Here is an 18,111-nt window from a genome sequence, read left to right as displayed (position 1 = left end):
GTTGTCCTGGAACTCACTCTGTAGACCAGGCTGGCCTCGAACTCAGAAATCCGCCTGCCTCTGCCTCCCAAATGCTGGGATTAAAAGCGTGCGCCACCACCGGCTAAGATTAAATTTAAATGCAAGAAGCCATGTTGACTGACAGCCTTGGCAGTTGGACTCAGAGACTTGATTTGATCCGCTTTGTTCATCAGACTACAAGTGTGCGGTTTACCCAGGCTTACCTGGCAGAGCTGCTCACCTAGAGTTGCCCTGAAAGCTGCCCCTGCACCTAAAGCGCCTGTTTCCATGGTTTTGTGGCCTGATAGGCTATTGTAGCCAACAAAACGTGCTAGTGACCAAAGATGTGGAGCAGAAGGTGGCACTTTGTGGTGTGGTTCCCCATGGCCTATATCCTCCAAGCCATACAAGCTGAGCTTGCAGACAGCCAGACCTCGTGTCTCTCCCAGGAACAGACTGTAGAATGGGGAAGAAGCATACTCAGTTTTGTCTACTTCCTCTACAGAGGGAGACACTACTGAGGCAGCTGGAGACAAACCAACTAGACATCGATGCCACACTAGAGGAGCTATCAGTGCAGCAGGAAACCGAGGACCAGAACTACAGCATGTACGTGAGCCAGCATCTACAGCTCTGCTGGCCTTCACTACCCTGAGCGGGGAGGATGGGTCCTGTACCCTGTTGCCAGTAGGCTCTAGTGTCACAGATAAGAGCTGGGTGCCAAACTTTGGTCTGTACCTATGAGGCAGTGGAGAAAGCAGCATATACAATCAGCCTGAGTGTCTTGCAGCCAAGACCTCAGCAGTACTCTGTGTAGAGCAGTGTGGGAGCACCTGACTAGTGGCTCAGCAGCTCCTCTCAGCAGTCTAGGACCTGCATCCATGCTATTTGTCCTTGCCCAAAGCCCTTCCTGTTCACCTGTTGGGGGTATAATTATTAATAGTCAGATCAACATTTTTCTAGAACAGATGGACTAATACTTTGAATTGAGCTATGCTGACCTGGGAGCAGCCTCAGTCTCCCTACATTCCCTCTCAGTTCTTACAGAAAGTGAGGACATGAACTCCTGAAGATGGGTTGTGTCGACTCTGGCACTCCGCCCCCAAGTACTTTGGAGCCTACAGAACTTACAAAGTGCTTAGACATACACTATGGTTGCTATGTGTGGGTCAGCACATGCCTGTGATGAGAGCCACTCCTCATGTGCGATTGCTAACTTCCTCACTGACCATAACCAGCCACACTACTTCACTGTTGTTTGGCTAACAGCTACTGGCCTACCCAGATTCCACAGGAGTGGGTGCTCCTGCACCTCTGATGTGCAGCTCAGTTCCCCAGGCTGAGGAAATGCCAGTGCAGAGGGAGAACATGGGCTTGGGAGCTATGGTGCTAAAGAGACAGGATAGGCAAGGGATTAGTCTGGGTACCAGGGACTGGACAGTTGACTGGCAGACAGGCCCTATCCTCTGCCTAATAGTATAAATGTAAAAGGCACACTGATGCCTGAAAACCATGAGAAAGAGGGCCGAGAAGAAGCAGGTTCCTCACTCCATGCCCTTTTGCCCCTCCTAGCTTCCTTGAAATGATGGAGGCTCGAAGTCGAGGCCATGCATCCCCTTTGGCAGCCAATGGGCAGAGCCCATCCTCAGGCTCCCAGTCGCCAGTTGTGCCTCCAAGTGCTGTATCCACAGGGAGTTCCAGCCCTAGCACACCCCAGCCTGCCCCTCAGCTGTCTCTGGGTGTCTCCTCCACCTGTCCCTCAGCACCATCTCCTGTACCCTCTTTGGAGGCCATGCCCTCCTCTGTACACTCTTCAGCCCCAGCCCCAGCCCCAGCCCCAGCCCCAGCTCCAGCCCAGCGTCGCAGTATCATCTCTCGGCTGTTTGGGACCTCACCAGCTGCAGAAGTGACCCCTTCACCTCCAGGTAAGCCTGGGAGCAGCTCTCTCGTGTGAATTTGGGGCCACCTTCTGGCATCTTGAGCTTCATATTCCTCACTGGAATGTCCCTATGCCCCTGAAAAGTCACATGGGCCAGCCACTCCTTAGCCTGGTTGTAAAATAGCCTGGACCTTGAGCCTGGGTGCATGCCTTGTTAAGTCCCAATCCCACAGGCACAGTTTTAGGGCTTGCCTAGCATTGGGGCAAGGACCACATAAGGAAGAAACAGCATTTCTCTGTAGAGCCAGCTCCAGCTCTCGAAGCTCCAGCAAGAGTCCAGAATGTTGAGGATTTTGTCCCTGAAGATGGCCTTGACCGAAGCTTCCTGGAAGACACAAGTGTGCCTAAAGACAAGAAAGCTGGAGCCAAAGTTCCCCAGCAGGATAGTGACAGGTAAGGGTAAGCTTGATAGAGCCGAGCACAGGGTCCACCTCAAGGACCAACCAACAGAGCTTCCCCATCTCATTCATACCTGGGTCTCCAAAACACCATTGGGGGTTGTGGGCACAGCCTCTGGTGCTTACTAGGTTGGCAGTTAGCTTTGAGGACAAATGCTGAGCTGTGGCTGGAAGAACAGAAGGAAGGGCTTAGGTCATGTCAAAGCCCACTCAGTATAATCACTGCCATCCACCCTGGGGAATACAGACAAACGACTCCCCCAGGACTGAGGCAGAGTTTATGGCCACAGCAAACTAGAGAACATTAAGCTAAATCTTCCTAGGATAGCAGGACCCTTGACAGATGATGGCCTATCAGAGATACGGGCACTCTTTTTTTTGTTTTTGTTTTGTTTTTGTTTTTGTTTTTGTTTTTTGAGACAGGGTTTCTCTATATAGCCCTGGCTGTCCTGGACCTCACTCTGTAGACCAGGCTGGCCTCGAACTCAGAGATCCACCTGCCTCTGCCTCCCAAGTGCTGGGATTAAAGGTGTGACGCTGCCACGCCCAGCTAGGGATATGGGCACTCTTGAGGGCCCAATCTATGTGTAAGGTATAGTGAAGGCCACCTGGGTCTCCATATAGACCCAGAGAAGCAGGCCCTGGCCAGGTCTAATTTCCTGCAGCTAGCCCTTCTCACAGTCCCTTCTCTGAATTCTAATGACACTTGAACATCTGTCTACAGTTAAGTCTGAGATTATTCCCTCTCACAGATCAAATGTTGAGTGACTATTACCATCTCCAGCATCACCATGTTGTATGGGACCAAGGGCAGAAACAAATAAATTAGGGGCTTCTCTCTGGACTCCTCCCACTGATTTCGTCACTGACCAGCAACTAAGCAGTGCTTCCCTCACTATTTAGTCTCCCTGTTGTCAGCAGAATACCCCTGTAACAGCCCAGAAGGTCTTGCCACTGGAATATGGTACTACAGACAGGGCAGCTCTTCAAGCAGTGGGGTGGGTAATCAGCAACACACAGCCCCCTCAGAACCTCTGACTGCCTACCCCCCTCTTTGCAGTGACGATGGGGAGGCCCTAGGAGGGAACCCGATGGTGGCCGGTTTCCAGGATGATGTGGACATAGAAGACCAGACCCATGGCAAATCCCTGCTGCCCTCAGCTCCCATTCCCAGTAAGAACGTCAGTCTCTCAAGTGAGGAGGAAGCCGAAGGACTGGCAGGCCACGCTAGAGTGGCCCCTCAGCAATGCTCAGAGCCTGAGACTAAATGGTATGGGCTGGGATTCCCAGAGTATGGCCAGCTGAGGTGGCAACCCAGGGTGGCCTCTGAGTTCCTGGCATTTCTTCTTATGTGAAGGTCCTCCACCAAGGTCTCACATCCACAAAAGAAGGGAGCTCCCACGAGAGGCACGCCACTGTGGTCAGATGGTCTCACCACTGATGACTCTGAAAGACCCCAGGAAGGGAAGGACAAACAGGTGTCATCAGAGAGTGATCCTGAGGGGCCCATTGCTGCCCAGATGCTGTCCTTCGTCATGGATGACCCTGACTTTGAAAGTGACGAGTCAGACACACAGAGGAGAATGGTAAGAACAGGCGCTGCCTGGGCAGCTCAGACACCATCCTTCCAGAGATAGAGGACAATCAAGAAGGTCTGTTTCCCAGAGCCTGAGGAGAGGCAGGAGAATGTTCCTGGCTCCAGTGCCCCAGAGGCACAATCTTTTCTTCTTTACTGTGTGGCTGAAGCCTGCTGGAGAAAGTGAATGAGAGTCCATGGGAGAGGGCCCATTGTTCACATGAAGGCCCTGCTGATCTTTCTGAATCTGGGTCAGGTTAACCCCTCCCATCCAGCCCTAGCCCCTGGAGTCGTAAGTGAACTTGCCAACCTTGTTTCCCAGATCCCACGGAGTGGTCAGGGCACAATAGGCCTACCAGCTGCTCTCTTTCCAGGGCAGGTTTCCAGTAAGAGAAGACCTCTCTGATGTAACTGATGAGGACCCTGGCCCTGCTCAGCCGCCTCCACCCTCCAAGCTCCCAGGTGCTTTCAGACTGAAGAATGACTCAGATCTCTTTGGGCTGGGCCTAGAGGAGATGGGACCCAAGGAAAGCAGTGACGAAGGTAGGAGGGCCTGGAACCTGCTGGAACCTGGAGGTCCTTGTCTGTGGTACTCCTGTGTTTACATTTACATTGCCTATGGTTTCTCTTTTCACCGTAGTAATTAGCTGTGAGATTGGTGAAACTGTCACACCAGCTGGCAAATGTGCACCCAAGTGTGGTCCAGAATAGTCATCTAAACACTGTCACTGTCACTCCATCCGTGGTTCCCTATGGGTCCTCACCTCTGCCAAATGTTCTACCAACATTCCATGCTTTCAGGTGTCCCAAGCCTTTGGGACAGAACTCTTTTGGAAGGGGGAAAAACACACACACACAGGATGATAAAAGGTTACTGCAGGGAGAATACCTGGGAACCTTGGGCCCACGCTGCCTGGAGAAGTCCTTGGAGCTGCAGCCCAGGGACTTGGGCCATGTCAGCCCAGCAAACAGCTTAGGACTGTACTGTCAGGTTCTCAGCCCCATAGGGAGTGGAAGAAATTACTCGAAGGCTTGTCCAAGACTCACCAGCACAAAAATACATAGATTGCCTGTGGGACCACGCCCTGTTGGGAATGGGGTCCCTGCAGCAGTGCCTCTGCCTGACTCAACAAAGTGGTAGCAGGTAGGAGCTCAGCTGTCCTTCTCTGTGCAGATAGAGACAGCAAACTTCCCTCTAAGGAGAAGAAGAAGAAGAAGAAGAAAAGCAAAGAGGTACCTACTCTGTCACTAACCTCCCAACTAGCCAAGCCATCCAGGCTCTAGAAGGTGGGACTTAGCCTTGTGGGTTGCCCATTGACTCTAGTTCTGCTCTTCATGACCTTCAGGAGGAAGAAAAGACTACAAAAAAGAAAAGCAAACATAAGAAGAGCAAGGACAAGGAGGAGGGCAAGGAGGATCGGAAGAAGAAGAGGAAGCCCCCTCGGAGCAAAGAGCAGAAGGCTGCAGATGAGCTGGAAGCCTTCCTGGGGGGTGGGGCCCCTGGCAGCCGCCACCCTGGAGGTGGGGACTATGAGGAGCTCTAAACATGCCTAGGGCAATTGATTGTCTGGGAAGAGGTGGGCTGCCAGTGGCTAGGGAGGCTGCTGTCTATGCACCCACATTCCCAGGACCACCCTGCCACCTATGTCCCCCAGCCATTATGTCTGCCCCCATGTGGTCGGGCCCACTCTACATTGTTTTTTGTGCTGAAGACCTTGGTGGTGTTCAGGCCCTTGGGTCAGGCGCTGCAGGTGCTGGGCCTCAACCCAGCAGAAGCCTGCTCTGCAGGGAGGGAGGGGACAGAATAAAGTTGCAGCTGGCTTGGTGAGTCACCTGGCCTCCCAGAAAGAGCTGCAACCAGTCCCCGGTGTTTCTCAGGGATGTGCCTGGGGCCGAGAAGGGACCCACCAGGGTCTGTTTACAGAGGCAGGGTGTGGGGCTGCTTGGCTTCTCTAATGTCCACCACCCAGCCCCACTCCTGCTTGCCTTCCGGAGCTCTCCCAGAGCCACAGCATGGCTTGGGTTGTGGACCTTCTTCCCCATGGATCCAGAGTGGCACAGGGTCCTGCCCTGAGCACAGATGTGTCATGTGTCACTCGGGAGGGCATGGCAGCATCTGCTACTGCAAAGTGGCCCAGGCTCCACCCTGGGTAAGCCTGGCAAGAGAACACAACGTACCACTTCACCTGCGGGAGAGGCACTAACGGGCTGCCACTGTGTGCCAGCTGCGCCTCTGCCTGTTGAGCGCCTGCGCAGGTGAGCCCAGAGGGCACCTTCTTAGACACTCCAGACCCATACCATAAAGCTCTCTGATTTTACTGTGGTGTGTGACTCTTTTTCTGGTCCCCTAAACAGCTTGAGATGAGGCCAAACAATGGACCAGGTGCTGTTAAGCCAAAATGCTGGCCCAAAGGGTGGCCTGAGGACTTAGTACCTAGCCATACCATGTCATCCAGAGGACCAAGGTGGTCATGGCTCAGGGTTTACCACCACAGGCTGATACAAGGTTACAGCAGGGAGACTACCTGAGAGTCTCAGGCCCTGGTAAGGTAGTTGTGTCCTGCTCTGCACTGCCTCCCTGCCTGCTGGGAGTCTGGGGGCGCCTGCAATTGAGAATTTCGCCCCCGCTGGCAGCTCTCCACCCTCGCCCACTGTGGACACGTTGCCATGAGAACCCTCCAGAGGCAGGCAGTTATCACTGCTAGTGACGTTGGGGGTGGAGCATAGTGCTGCGCCTACTGTGGGCCAAGGCTGAGAGTACTTTCCTAGGACTTGTGGGGGTGCCATGAGGGGGGCTTCCCTTTCTCTTCTGCTAGGGAGCTGTGCACACAGAACAATTGGTAACTGAGCAGGCGCTATGGGACAAGCATTACCTGGCCCTTTAGCTCCCAGGCTTTGCACTCCTGATGTAGAGAAAGGGTCTACACGTAAATTACCCCCACTACTGCCCAATAAGCGGTAGCACCGGGAACTTGCCAGGTCTGGTGCCTAACTAGGCAGGTCTGGCGTTTATGGCCCATCATCTACCAAGCTAGGATGCTGGAAGGCCCAGTGCCTCTGGCAAGGGGCATGCAGGGCCAGAATGAGGTTGTGGCTTAAGGAGTGAACCTCATGAAGACCCCCCCAAGGAAGCAGGCGGCGGCCACCCAGGCCATATTGGACACTGGAGGTTGCAGTTATACTCCAGGCTGAGCAAGCCATCTGGCTCCCGGGCACCTGCCGAGATTTTGGCGTCTTCAGAGCCAAAGAGGACAGTTCCTGAGGAGAGGCCAATGGGGCATCTGCTCCCACCTGGGTCCAACCACAGACGTGTATTCTGGAAACTTCCCCAAACCCAGTGTCTCTGCAGACAAGCCAAGGCTTCTGGCTCCTTACAGGGCCCTGCCTGGAATCCTTCTGGCAGGCTTCTCTTGGTGCAAGGGACTCCCTGTTCAGACCGAAAGATTTGTGCTTTGGGGATGCTATACATTACCCTTCACTCTACACCGCCTAAATGAGAGCTAGGGCGTCTGTGGTCCCACTGTACACCTCCCTTACAACGCGGCCCCTTTAAGTGCCATTCTATTGGTAGCCACTTGGGGCAGTACTGAGCCGCCAGGCCAGGATCACAGCAGCTGCCTCCAAGCTTCTGCTGGTACCGGGTGTATGTATGTATATATATATTTATAGCGGGGCCAGGTACACACTGGAACCGACCTGGGTTATGCAGACTACTCGGGCTCGGCTCGTGGAGTAATCACCAGGTAAGAGGCAAAGCCAAACTGCCCAGCATGTGGAGCTGTTGGCACGGGAGGGGGCTGCACGGAAGGATGAGGAGTCCCCGCCCCCAAGCAACGCAGACTAGGTTCTTGCTGATGGCTGCTCCAGGACGGGCAAAGCAGGACTGGTATTTGGGAAGGGCCTTCAAAATACCTAGGATACAAGAGCAAGCCCCAACCCTATCCCAAAGGGAGCGTGTGTCACAGTGCCCGGCTCCTGACAGCTGCAACCAGCAAAGCCGACTGTCACCTTCCTGGGGCGGAGCCTCAGACCCTGTCATCTCACCCAAACTCTGACCTGGCACTGAGTTTAGAATGGAAGAGGTCTTAATAGGGTCGGCATGAACCTGGGTTTGGAACAAGCCTTGGTACTTAGTAACCCTGACTCCAAGGAACACCCCTCTAACAGCCCCTTGTACACCTGGACTAGAGACCTGAAAGGCCCATCCACTTACAAGTCCTGCCAGGCCCCAACACACTCTCAACTTCCTCTGGGGGAGATGTCCTGGGAGTAGGTGCATTATGGGGGGAGGGGTGTGTGTGTGTGTGTGTGTGTGTGTGTGTGTGTGTGTGTGATCGCCTTCTGAAACCCTTTCTCCAGCCAGCTCCAGGCCCTGGAGACCACAGACACTGGTGGCCCATATCTGAACATTAGCCTAGATCCTTTCCAGCCCATAGCTCCAGGGATGAACAACCACACGTTTCCATGGAGCTTTCCAAAGCCAGAGTGGGAAGGACTCTGTCCTGGGGAGGGGCTTTCCCGCCCTCTCCTCTGCCTCCTCCTAGCTGGCAGCCTCCTGGCTTGGTACACTAGTGGTAGTTTGCAGCTTAGGGGAAGGACACCATGAACTCGTGGCTCACATGGCCCCACGTGGTTCTGTAGCCTAAACCTGGCTTTAGCACACACTGGGGGTGGGGGTGGGGTCCATGTGCAATTCTGCAAAACTGGAGAGTCTTGCTCTGTAGCCTTCTCTGTTCCAGCAAGCTTGGTGGGTTTCATTCAAGAAACTGGGGTCCGAGATTTATGCAAAAGGAAGAGGAATTAGAGACCCAAGAAAACTCTCTGGGATCATTCCTCTGCCTAGGACCTCATCGAATTGAGGGGACTTACACCTCATCGAATTGAGGGGACTTACACTTGGTTAAAAAGGACTTGAGTGCTAGGAGAAGAGTTCTCTGCCCAGCCTAGTCGGCAGGCAGAAACCATTCATTAACTCACCTGGGACTCTGCATTTCAGAGGGGCACTCTGCCCGACTGATGGGAAGGGGCCGATCGTTCCAACTATAGGCACCAGAGGGCAGTAGTGCTGAGATCACGTACCGCTTTGATCTACCTAAGCCTGCCCAACCGACCCTAGTAGAGGGAGAGAATGCCTGGCAGGTTTAACTCAGGAGTTCCCTCTACAAAGAAGGTCCACAGTAGACTAAATTCTCCTGGACCATCTACCCCACAGGTCGCATGGACTGTGAGTTTTCTCCTGCAGGTACATCTAACATAGGCATGGGGTCAGCACCAGAAGCCTTGACCAAGACCTGCAGCCAAGGCTGCTCCATCCCCTATGCCCCAGGTAAGCCGGACCAGCACGTGGGGTGGGATGGGGTAAAGGGCTTGGGGTGCAGAGGAGGCTGCCCTGACCGGTATCTCCTCCCAGGGCAAAATCCCCGAAAGGCCGTGTGACTGGAGCTGCCAGCCTGGGGACGTCTTTTAAGATGACCCGCACGGACCCGCCGGACTTGCTGGTGTCGACCGTGTACCAGGACATCAAGGTGGTGGACCCAGGGCTCACATCCAAACGCCAGCCATGTGAGCGATCCGTGGCCCGGCCTGCTGCGCCCACGCCTTTCAACAAGCGCCACTGCCGTAGTTTTGACTTCTTAGAGGCACTGGACGAGCCCACCATGGAGACACACCCAGAGCCGCCACCTCCTGAACCTGCGCCACCGCGCGCCCGACCCAGAGACAGCGAGCCTCGGCGCCGCACCCGTTCCAAGAGCGCGCCCCGTGCGTCCCAAGGCCTGGCGACTGCTCCAGCTTCGCCCCCCGTACTGCAACGCAGAGGCCGGGAAGCCCAGCGTGCAGTGCGGGTGGAGGGGTCGCCGCGCCGGGAGCCCTCGTACCCTGCGCTGAGAGCTCTGGCTAATGAGCTGCACCCCATCAAGCTTCAGCCACAGCGGGGAGGCCCCGGACGCATCGCGCCTCTATGCGCCACCCCAGGCCGCTGCGCACCACCGGAACCACCCTCTGGATCTGTCCCCCATGTCCGCTGCCGTTTGGACATCAAGCCGGACGAGGCAGTGCTGCAGCACGCCGCCCGAAGCTCGCGATCTTGCGCACCTAGAGAGTCGACGTCCTGGGTTCGCACAGCCCCACAGTTCCATGGCCTTACAGTTCCCGGCCCTCGCCACGTGGCCCTGTCACGCACTCCCACCCCCAGTGACTTGTACTGTACAGACCCCAGAGCTCTGTACTGTGACGGGCCGCTGCCTGGGCCCCGGGACTACTTGGAGCACCGCAGTCAACCCTTCACAACGCCTCCAGGTCCCACCCAATTCTTCTACACCGAGGAGCCAGAGGGCTACGCAGGCAGCTTTACCACAAGCCCCGGCCTTCCCTTTGATGGCTACTGTTCCAGGCCCTATTTGTCCGAAGAACCCCCTAGACCCAGTCCAAGACGTGGGGGCAGCTACTATGCTGGCGAAGTACGCACCTTCCCGATCCAGGAGCCCCCCTCCCGTTCCTACTACGGGGAGACAACTCGAGCCTACGGTATGCCTTTCGTTCCCCGGTATGTCCCAGAAGAGCCCCGGGCGCACCCTGGAGCCCGCACTTTCTACACCGAGGACTTTGGGAGGTACCGTGAACGCGATCTACTGGCTCGGACTTACCCGCACCCGCGCAGCAGCCCACCCTGGGCTGACTGGGGTCCCAGGCCTTACCGCACCCTTCAGGTGATGCCGCCTCCCGCCCCTGGACCACTGTTGGCCTCGTGGCACGGCGGCACTGGCACAAGCCCACCCCGGCTGGCCACCGATAGCCGCCACTACTCTCGATCCTGGGACAACATCCTAGCTCCTGGCCCTCGTCGTGAAGATCCTCTAGGACGCGGCCGCAGCTATGAGAACCTCCTGGGACGCGAGGTTCGGGATACCCGGGGTTCATCCCCTGAAGGTCGGCGTCCACCAGTCGTAGTTAATCTGTCCACCTCACCCAGACGCTATGCAGCACTGTCGCTGTCCGAGACGTCGCTGACAGAGAAGGGCCGCGCGGGAGAGAGCCTGGGCCGCAACTGGTACGTCACGCCAGAGATTACCATCACAGACAACGACCTGCGCTCAGTGGAGCGCCCGACTGCCAAGGGCTGGGAATTGCCTGGAGGCCGACCACGGCAGCCCGTACCCACGGTCCCTGAGGGTCCTGCTTCAAGTCGCCAGCGCAGCCTCGAGCAGCTGGACGAGCTCATCACCGACCTGGTCATCGACTCACGGTCGCCAGCCCAGGCCCCGGAGCCTGCCGCGGAAGGTTTAGGCCGCCAACTACGCCGCCTGCTGGACTCACGGCCTGCGGGCCCTGGAGGGGCCACCCTGCTGGCGCCATCGCGCTCGCCCCCGGCCTCGGCTGGCAGTACTGAAGAGCCCACCGGCTCGGGGGAGGCAGCCGACGCCTCCCCGGAGCCCAGCGCAGACGAGGATGACTTGATGACCTGCTCCAACGCGCGCTGCCGGCGGACAGAGACCATGTTCAACGCCTGCCTCTACTTCAAGTCGTGCCACAGCTGCTATACCTACTACTGCTCGCGTCTGTGCCGCCGAGAGGACTGGGACGCGCACAAGGCGCGTTGCGTGTACGGCCGCGTGGGCAGCGTGTGCCGCCACGTGCTGCAGTTCTGCCGCGACAGCAGCCCAGTGCATCGCGCCTTCTCGCGCATAGCGCGCGTCGGATTTCTGTCGCGAGGCCGTGGAGTGCTGTTCTTGGGCTTCCCGAGCCCGGGCTCTGCCGACAACTTCCTACGCTTCGGCCTCGAAGGGCTGCTGCTATCGCCCACCTACCTGTCGCTGCGTGAGCTGGCTACACATGCGGCGCCCCTGGGTAGCTATGCACGAGAGCTGGCGGCCGCAGGAAGGCTCTATGAGCCGGCGGAGTGCTTCCTGCTTAGCGTGTCCGTGGCTGTGGGCCCCAGCGCTGCACCCCCGGGAGCCGCTGCCCGGCCCGCGCCGCGCACTCCTGGGCCCACAGTGCGCAAGTTCGCCAAGGTGGCTCTGGCCGCTGGCAGCCCGACGCGTCCTCCTCCTGCGCGTGGCGGAGAGCCAGATATGGAAACGTTGATCCTGACGCCACCTCCAGGTACTGCGGGCCTGGACGAAGAAGGTGAGGCTGGCCGGCGCGCACGTGAAGTAGCCTTCATCCATATCCAACGTGAGCTTCGAATGCGCGGCGTCTTCCTCCGCCACGAATTCCCACGGGTCTATGAGCAGCTCTGTGAGTTTGTGGAAGCTAACCGGCGCTTCACGCCCACAACCATCTATCCCACGGATCGGCGCACTGGCCGCCCCTTCATGTGCATGATCATGGCTGCATCTGAGCCGCGTGCACTAGATTGGGTAGCCAGCGCCAACCTGCTGGACGACATCATGTGAACCATGGAACTATTAGGCCCAGGCCCCGACCCCGAGCCCTGCCTACTCTACTCAGGCCCTGCCTGATCCATCACGAAGGCCCCCAGAGTCTGGACCAGTTGGTTCAGCGCCTTCCAAGTCCCTGGGCCTCCTTTAGTCTTATACAGATTCTCTGCCCTGAGCTCCACCCACTCCACACCTCTAATTTTGCCTGGGAGCCCCCAACCCCACCCCTGTCCCGTTTCCAACCAGCTGCTTCTTTTCTTTTCTGTTCGTAACCGGGCCATCCAAATTCCACATCCTGGGCTCTCCCTAAGCCAGTCAAGGAGAGGGGGCTCCCCAAGGGCCCGGTCCTCGCCCTCGGTGCTCCCCACTGGGAGGTGGGGTGGGACTGAGGACCTCTGGGCTCTGCTCTGCTACACTCATCCCATGGGGACAAACACAGTTGGTGTATGTTGTGGGTGCTTGCTATAGCTCTCCAACCCTTCTAGTCCAGAAATCCATGTTAACCAAAGCCCGATGTCCTTACTTCGAGCACTTCCCCTAACCCTCCTGTCTGGGGTGTGTCAGGCTCAGAGGGCTACTCCTTGTGCACCCCTATGAGGTTGAGGCAATGGGCGTGGCCAGCACTGTACACTTATCAGTGCCGCCTGTCCTTCAATGCTCTCACCATAGTCTGAGCACTTGTGGACAAGTTGGAATACTGGGGAATTTTCAGGTCAAGGCCAAGGCACAATCCACCCTGCCAGATGGAAACCTGAGCAGGGGAAGCAGTGTGGGCAGCGACCCAGCTAGAGTTAAGATCTGGGTAAGGATTTGAGTTCCCAACACCTACCCAACAAGATGGCCTTAAAAATCTGCCTTCCAGAGAAGATGGAGAGGTGGGAAGTGTGTGCTGATGAATTAGCAGGCAACCCTACAGAGAGCAGCTCCTACCACTGAATGACTTGGGAATGAGTAAGGAACAGGGCTGCCCCTAATTAGGAACTGGACTAGGAAAGGTGCTTAGTAGTGAGCCACCAAGTGTGGGTACGGTTAGGTAAGGACTCGGTGCTGAGACCTACCCCGAATCCAATCCTGTGTGCAGAAGTGCCCTGACTGCACTCCAAGCTGAGAGAGAAGCCAAAGCCTGACGTGTTGTGGAGAGGTCTAGGCTTCCCTAAGCCCCTTGCCTGACCCCTACAACCTAAGTGTACCTGGATCTGAGCCCAGGACTTTGTGGAGGGTGTGACCCAGAGAGGGCTTGCGACTAGATTCTCCAAGCCCTCTACAGAAGCCCCAAGCCCTTAGGAGCTCTCAAAGTTCAATTGCAAGAACCTAGGACACACACCTATGCACGAGGGTGTGCACACGCGCCAGCTACCCTCTACTGGATGTCCCCGGGACACTCCAGCTGGCTCTCTCTCCTTGGCCCCTGTCTTAGCACATGCCCGGATGCCGCTCTTGCAACACTTGCTGCCCCGCCGCCTGCCGCCCTCCCCAGGGACTCCACAGTCCCTCCTGCGGCAGACTGGCAAGAACGCCCCTGACGAGAAGGGCAAGTGCTTTCGAACCAAGTAAAATAGAACTTGAATGTAGCTGCTGCTAATAACTCGGTAGTGGTGGTGGTGGTCGTCGTCGTCGTGGGCGGGGGGAGCGTTCCGTCAAAGCTTTCGGGAGTAGGAGCTTAACAACCGGCAACCGGAGTATTGTGGAAGGGGAGGCCCGAGGGTGTAAAGTGGAGTATGCAGGGGAGTACTTGAATTTGGAGAGACCTGAGAGAGATCCTCGGGTTTACGGGTGTTGGGGAAGAGAGAACTTCGGATTTATGGTTTACGGATTGAAGCCTTAGGACTCAGGAGTGGAACCGGGGTGCGTCCTTGCATCCTCTTTTGCTGCCCTGCAGCGGGTTGATTTACAGCACCACCGGTTAACTTGTGCCTCGGCTCCTTTAACTGGGACTCAAGAGCCCGATCCCAAAGCTGCAAAGAACTGGGTTGCAATTGGCCAGTCCGTGTCTCAGATTGGAGGTACAACTGGCTGAGGCTCTGGGCTAGGTAAGCATTCCCTCACGGGATTGGCCGTGGCTGCCAAAGGGCCCGCCTCCCTACGCATAGGCCTGGGTCGGGTTTGGTAAGGGGCTGTGGGGCCCAGAGATCGAGCGCTTCGGGGAACATGGCGGTGGACCTCGGTCAGATTCCTGATGTAGACATTGATTCGGATGGCGTCTTCAAGTATGTGCTTATTCGAGTCCACTTAGCAGAGCCTTCCGGGGATCCGGCGAAGGAGTGCAAGGAAATCGTGCGTGGCTACAAATGGGCTGAGTACCACGGTGAGGGCGGGGCCTCTGTGCCCTTGGAGGCGGGACGAAGGTTAGGGGCGGGGCCTTACAGTTGCTGGTAGGGGAGTAGTGACTGCTAATATATCATGACTTGTACTAACACATAGCTAGGCTGACCTAGAAACGTCGGGATTTGGGCAGAAAGGAGTACCATGACTGGGATCTTTTTAATCCCGTCTCTCACTTCGAAAGTGTCTTCTTCCTCCCGTTCATCTTTTTGCCAACGGGGGAAGGGCTCATCTCCTCTTGGAAAATGACCACCAAGAGCTGGAGCTTCTGACCCCATATCCAGCCCTAGAGTTCAGTGTGGGGCCAACAAGGGCGACTAGGGCATATCCTGAGGCCACTCTCCCCACCCCAGCGGACATCTATGACAAAGTGTCAGGCGAGCTGCAAAGGAATGGCTATGACTGTGAGTGCCTAGGCGGCGGGCGCATCTCCCATCAGAGCCAGGACAGGAAGATACACGTGTATGGCTACTCTATGGTGAGCTCCAGTCCCCAGGTCTCAGCCAGACTGCAAAGCTCACCTTTGTGAGCCTGACCCCACCCCCACACCACCCCCACACCACCATTCAGGCCACCTCTGGGACTCTGAAAGTTAGAGCTACAGAACCCTTACTTAAGGGCTGTATGGGTTTTCCTTTCCCCACGTTTCCCAAATGACACCTTGGGCTACATCCCCGACTTGCTCCAGATCCTGATGGGTCTGTGTCCTGACTCTCTAGGGGCCCTTGGAGCCACCAGTGCTGGGGTCAAATTCACAGTCCTGACTATGTTGATCCTTTTTCCTAAAATCCACCTTAGACCCTCAGGCATCACTTGAAGAGCCCTTTAGTCCTCATCATGTTCCCAGTATGATTAGGATGGTAGGATTTCCTTACCATGACTGCTATTGCTGCAGCTTCTGGGTGGGCTCCCAAAGCAAAAAGCTAGCAAACTGGCGGTCCTCCTTTCTCTAGGGTTACGGTCGTGCCCAGCACTCTGTTTCAACTGAGAAGATCAAAGCCAAGTATCCTGACTATGAGGTCACCTGGGCTGACGATGGCTACTGAAGCTCTACCCCACCCCCCCAACCCCTGGACTAAGTCAGGTCTCTGCTCTTGCTGTGTTCTGTTTTGAGGGGCTGGCCCTGTGCTTTACTTTTGTACCTTAGGCAGCATACCACCTACCAGGCCTTAGAGGCCAGACCAATCTGGTCCATAGGAATTAAAAGCATTGATATGCCTACTAGTCCCTGACTTGTGTCTTGCCTTCTCTACCTTTGGATTGCACCGGACAGACCTGCTCAGCTTCAGGGGCCCTGGGGACTATTGGTGCACACTCAGCCCCCTAGGTTCAGATAAGGGGGCCCTTGCATTGCAGCCATTTATGGCTTGATTGCTCCTCCATGAAGCTGCTATCCCCAAGGACATCTGGGAGGGGGCCCCACAGGCCTTGCACAAGAAGTCAGTTCCTGGCCACCTAAGGCCTGGGGTGCCCACAAGTGCCCCCTTCCTGTAGTTCATCCAGGAGTCCCAGCAGGAAAGGGTCCTGGCAGCCATTATTCCATCAGCTGGCAGGCTACATTTTTTCATCTGTTCTCAGGCCAAGCCTGATATCCCTGAGTGATCGCAGGAACAGTCATGCTTGTGTCTCCTTCACTTGGGACTTTAACTTCGATGGTTCTTAGTCCCTGGACCATGCACACTCTAATTAATTCTCTGTACTAACCCCACTTCACCATACAGGACAGTGGGTGGGCACCAGCTTAACCCCTGCTCTAAAAAGTCTCACGCACCTTATGACATTATAGTGAGTCTTAGGGAGAGCCAGGGCTGGGGCCTCCCTCACCAGACTTGAGCCAGCCTTCGTCAGCCTCTGGAGACAGCATGCAGACACTACTGAGAGAGATACCCTGTATAGGCTAAGAGGCAGCTGAGATACCCTGTATAGGCTAAGAGGCAGCTGAGATACCCTGTATAGGTTAGGGGGCAGCTGAGATACCCTGTATAGGCTAGGGGGCAGCTGAGATACCCTGTATAGGTTAGGGGGCAGCTGAAATACCCTGTATAGACTAGGGGGCAGCTGAGATACCCTGTATAGGCTAGGGGGCAGCTGAGATACCCTGTATAGGCTAGGGGACTGACCTAAGGCGAGACAAGCCCCAAGGTCTCAGTCAGTCAGTCATAGGCAGAGTCTAGTTCCATGTGACAAGATCTTCAGAACTCTTGACAGTCTTCTTGCCTCAGCTGTGGGCCTTTTCATGGGAGAATGAGTTTTTGGGCTCATCAAGACTTTTTCCAATCACCAACCACACAGCACATATCTCAGAACAGTTTTTGTTTTGCTTCATTTTTTTTTTTTTAAAGATTCCTTCCTTTTTTTTTGGAGACAGGGTTTCTCTGAAGATTTGTTTATTTAATGCATATGAGTACACTGTAGCTGTCTACAGACATCAGATCCCATTACAGACAGCTGTGAGCCACCATGTGGTTGCTGAGATTTGAACTCAGGACCTCTGGAAGAACAGTCAGTGCTGTTAACTGCTGAGGCATCTCTCCAGCCCCTTGTTCGTTTGTTTTTTTGGTTTTTTTGTTGTTGTTGTTGTTTTTGTTTGAGACAGGGTTTCTCTGTGTCCCGGAACTCTCTTTATAGACCAGGCTGGCCTCAGACTCACAGAAATTGCCCTGCCTCTGCCTCCTGAGTGCTGGGATAAAAGGTGTGGGCCACACACCTGGCCACTCAGGGCAGTTTTTAAAGATGAATAGGAGACTAAAGATGGAGCTCGGCTGTTAGAGCTTGACCAGGAACAGGAAATCCCCGTGTTCAACCTAGAGTACCTCATAAACTAGCACACCTATGATCCCAGCACTTGGGAGGTGGAAGCAGAAGGATCAGAAATTATCCCCAGCTATGTAGCAAGTTCAGGCCAGCCTGGTCTAAGTGAGACCCTGTGTCAGTACACACACACACACACACACACACACACCCCAGAACAGTTGGCAGAGTGGCTTGAGTTACAGATGGTGTGAAAGAGAAGACACCACACCCCGACATGGGACTTGTACTGGTCCACAGCGGCAGGCTGCTGGTACTGGGTTTGTCCTGATCTGGTCCCCTAAGCACAGAGCAGAGGAAACTCTGGACCATGTGCTGGATGGCCATGTGCAACCACTGAGCAGACTGCCCTGATGTCCTTGACCTGCACCAGGGTAGGCTGTAGGCCCCAAGAGAATCTTAGAGCCTTGCAAGTGGGGTCCCCTGCTTTTCCACGCTCCAATAGAAACTTTCAATGGGAAGGGTAGGGCAGGGCTGGGTAGACACACAGGATGGCCAAGAGCCGACCTTTGGTCAGAAAGAGCCACGTAGAGGCCCCCTCTAGGGATACTTTTACAGCTGGATGCTTGGCCTGTCATCATCGGATTGGACCCAGCCAAGGGGCTGCAAGTATAAAGGAGCTGAGCCCTTCCCAGTGAGAGCTAAGTCAGCCTGTGAGGCCACGGTGGACTGATAACTGAGAAAAGT

General features: G+C 55.7%; 3 protein-coding genes across 6 annotated transcripts in view; all 3 read left to right on the top strand.

Annotated features, from left to right (window-relative positions):
* Positions 1–6,231, top strand: part of Rabl6 (RAB, member RAS oncogene family like 6) — a 25,187-nt gene extending 18,956 nt beyond the window's left edge. For all 3 annotated transcript variants that reach the window (XM_021155496.1, XM_029473813.1, XM_029473814.1), the window contains 8 exons: positions 506–609; positions 1,573–1,925; positions 2,182–2,332; positions 3,398–3,607; positions 3,695–3,923; positions 4,288–4,456; positions 5,088–5,146; positions 5,260–6,231. In XM_021155496.1, coding sequence (XP_021011155.1) covers positions 506–609; positions 1,573–1,925; positions 2,182–2,332; positions 3,398–3,607; positions 3,695–3,923; positions 4,288–4,456; positions 5,088–5,146; positions 5,260–5,457 — 1,473 coding nt within the window. In that variant the 3' untranslated portion in view covers positions 5,458–6,231. The remainder of the gene's footprint in view (positions 1–505; positions 610–1,572; positions 1,926–2,181; positions 2,333–3,397; positions 3,608–3,694; positions 3,924–4,287; positions 4,457–5,087; positions 5,147–5,259) is intronic.
* Positions 6,232–7,537: 1,306 nt separating this feature from the next.
* Ajm1 (apical junction component 1 homolog) lies at positions 7,538–13,876 on the top strand. 2 transcript variants are annotated; one of them, XM_029474739.1, is made up of 3 exons: positions 7,538–7,656; positions 9,156–9,239; positions 9,324–13,876. In XM_029474739.1, exon 3 carries the CDS (start codon positions 9,382–9,384, stop codon positions 12,304–12,306), a length of 2,925 nt encoding a protein of 974 aa, XP_029330599.1. In that variant the 5' UTR covers positions 7,538–7,656; positions 9,156–9,239; positions 9,324–9,381; the 3' UTR covers positions 12,307–13,876. The 2 variants fall into 2 exon arrangements, with proteins under 2 accessions (XP_029330599.1, XP_029330598.1); XM_029474738.1 differs by having other exon boundaries at positions 9,126–9,239.
* Positions 13,877–14,354: 478 nt separating this feature from the next.
* Positions 14,355–15,845, top strand: Phpt1 (phosphohistidine phosphatase 1). Its single transcript, XM_021156232.2, has 3 exons — positions 14,355–14,596; positions 14,967–15,091; positions 15,567–15,845. The coding sequence occupies exons 1-3, from the start codon at positions 14,440–14,442 to the stop codon at positions 15,657–15,659; spliced, it is 375 nt and encodes a 124-aa protein (XP_021011891.1). The 5' UTR covers positions 14,355–14,439; the 3' UTR covers positions 15,660–15,845.
* Positions 15,846–18,111: the final 2,266 nt, after the last annotated feature.

Source organism: Mus caroli, chromosome 2 (assembly GCF_900094665.2).
Source record: "Mus caroli chromosome 2, CAROLI_EIJ_v1.1, whole genome shotgun sequence".
Taxonomy (NCBI): domain Eukaryota; kingdom Metazoa; phylum Chordata; class Mammalia; order Rodentia; family Muridae; genus Mus; species Mus caroli.
This window is presented reverse-complemented; position numbering and strand designations above follow the sequence as displayed.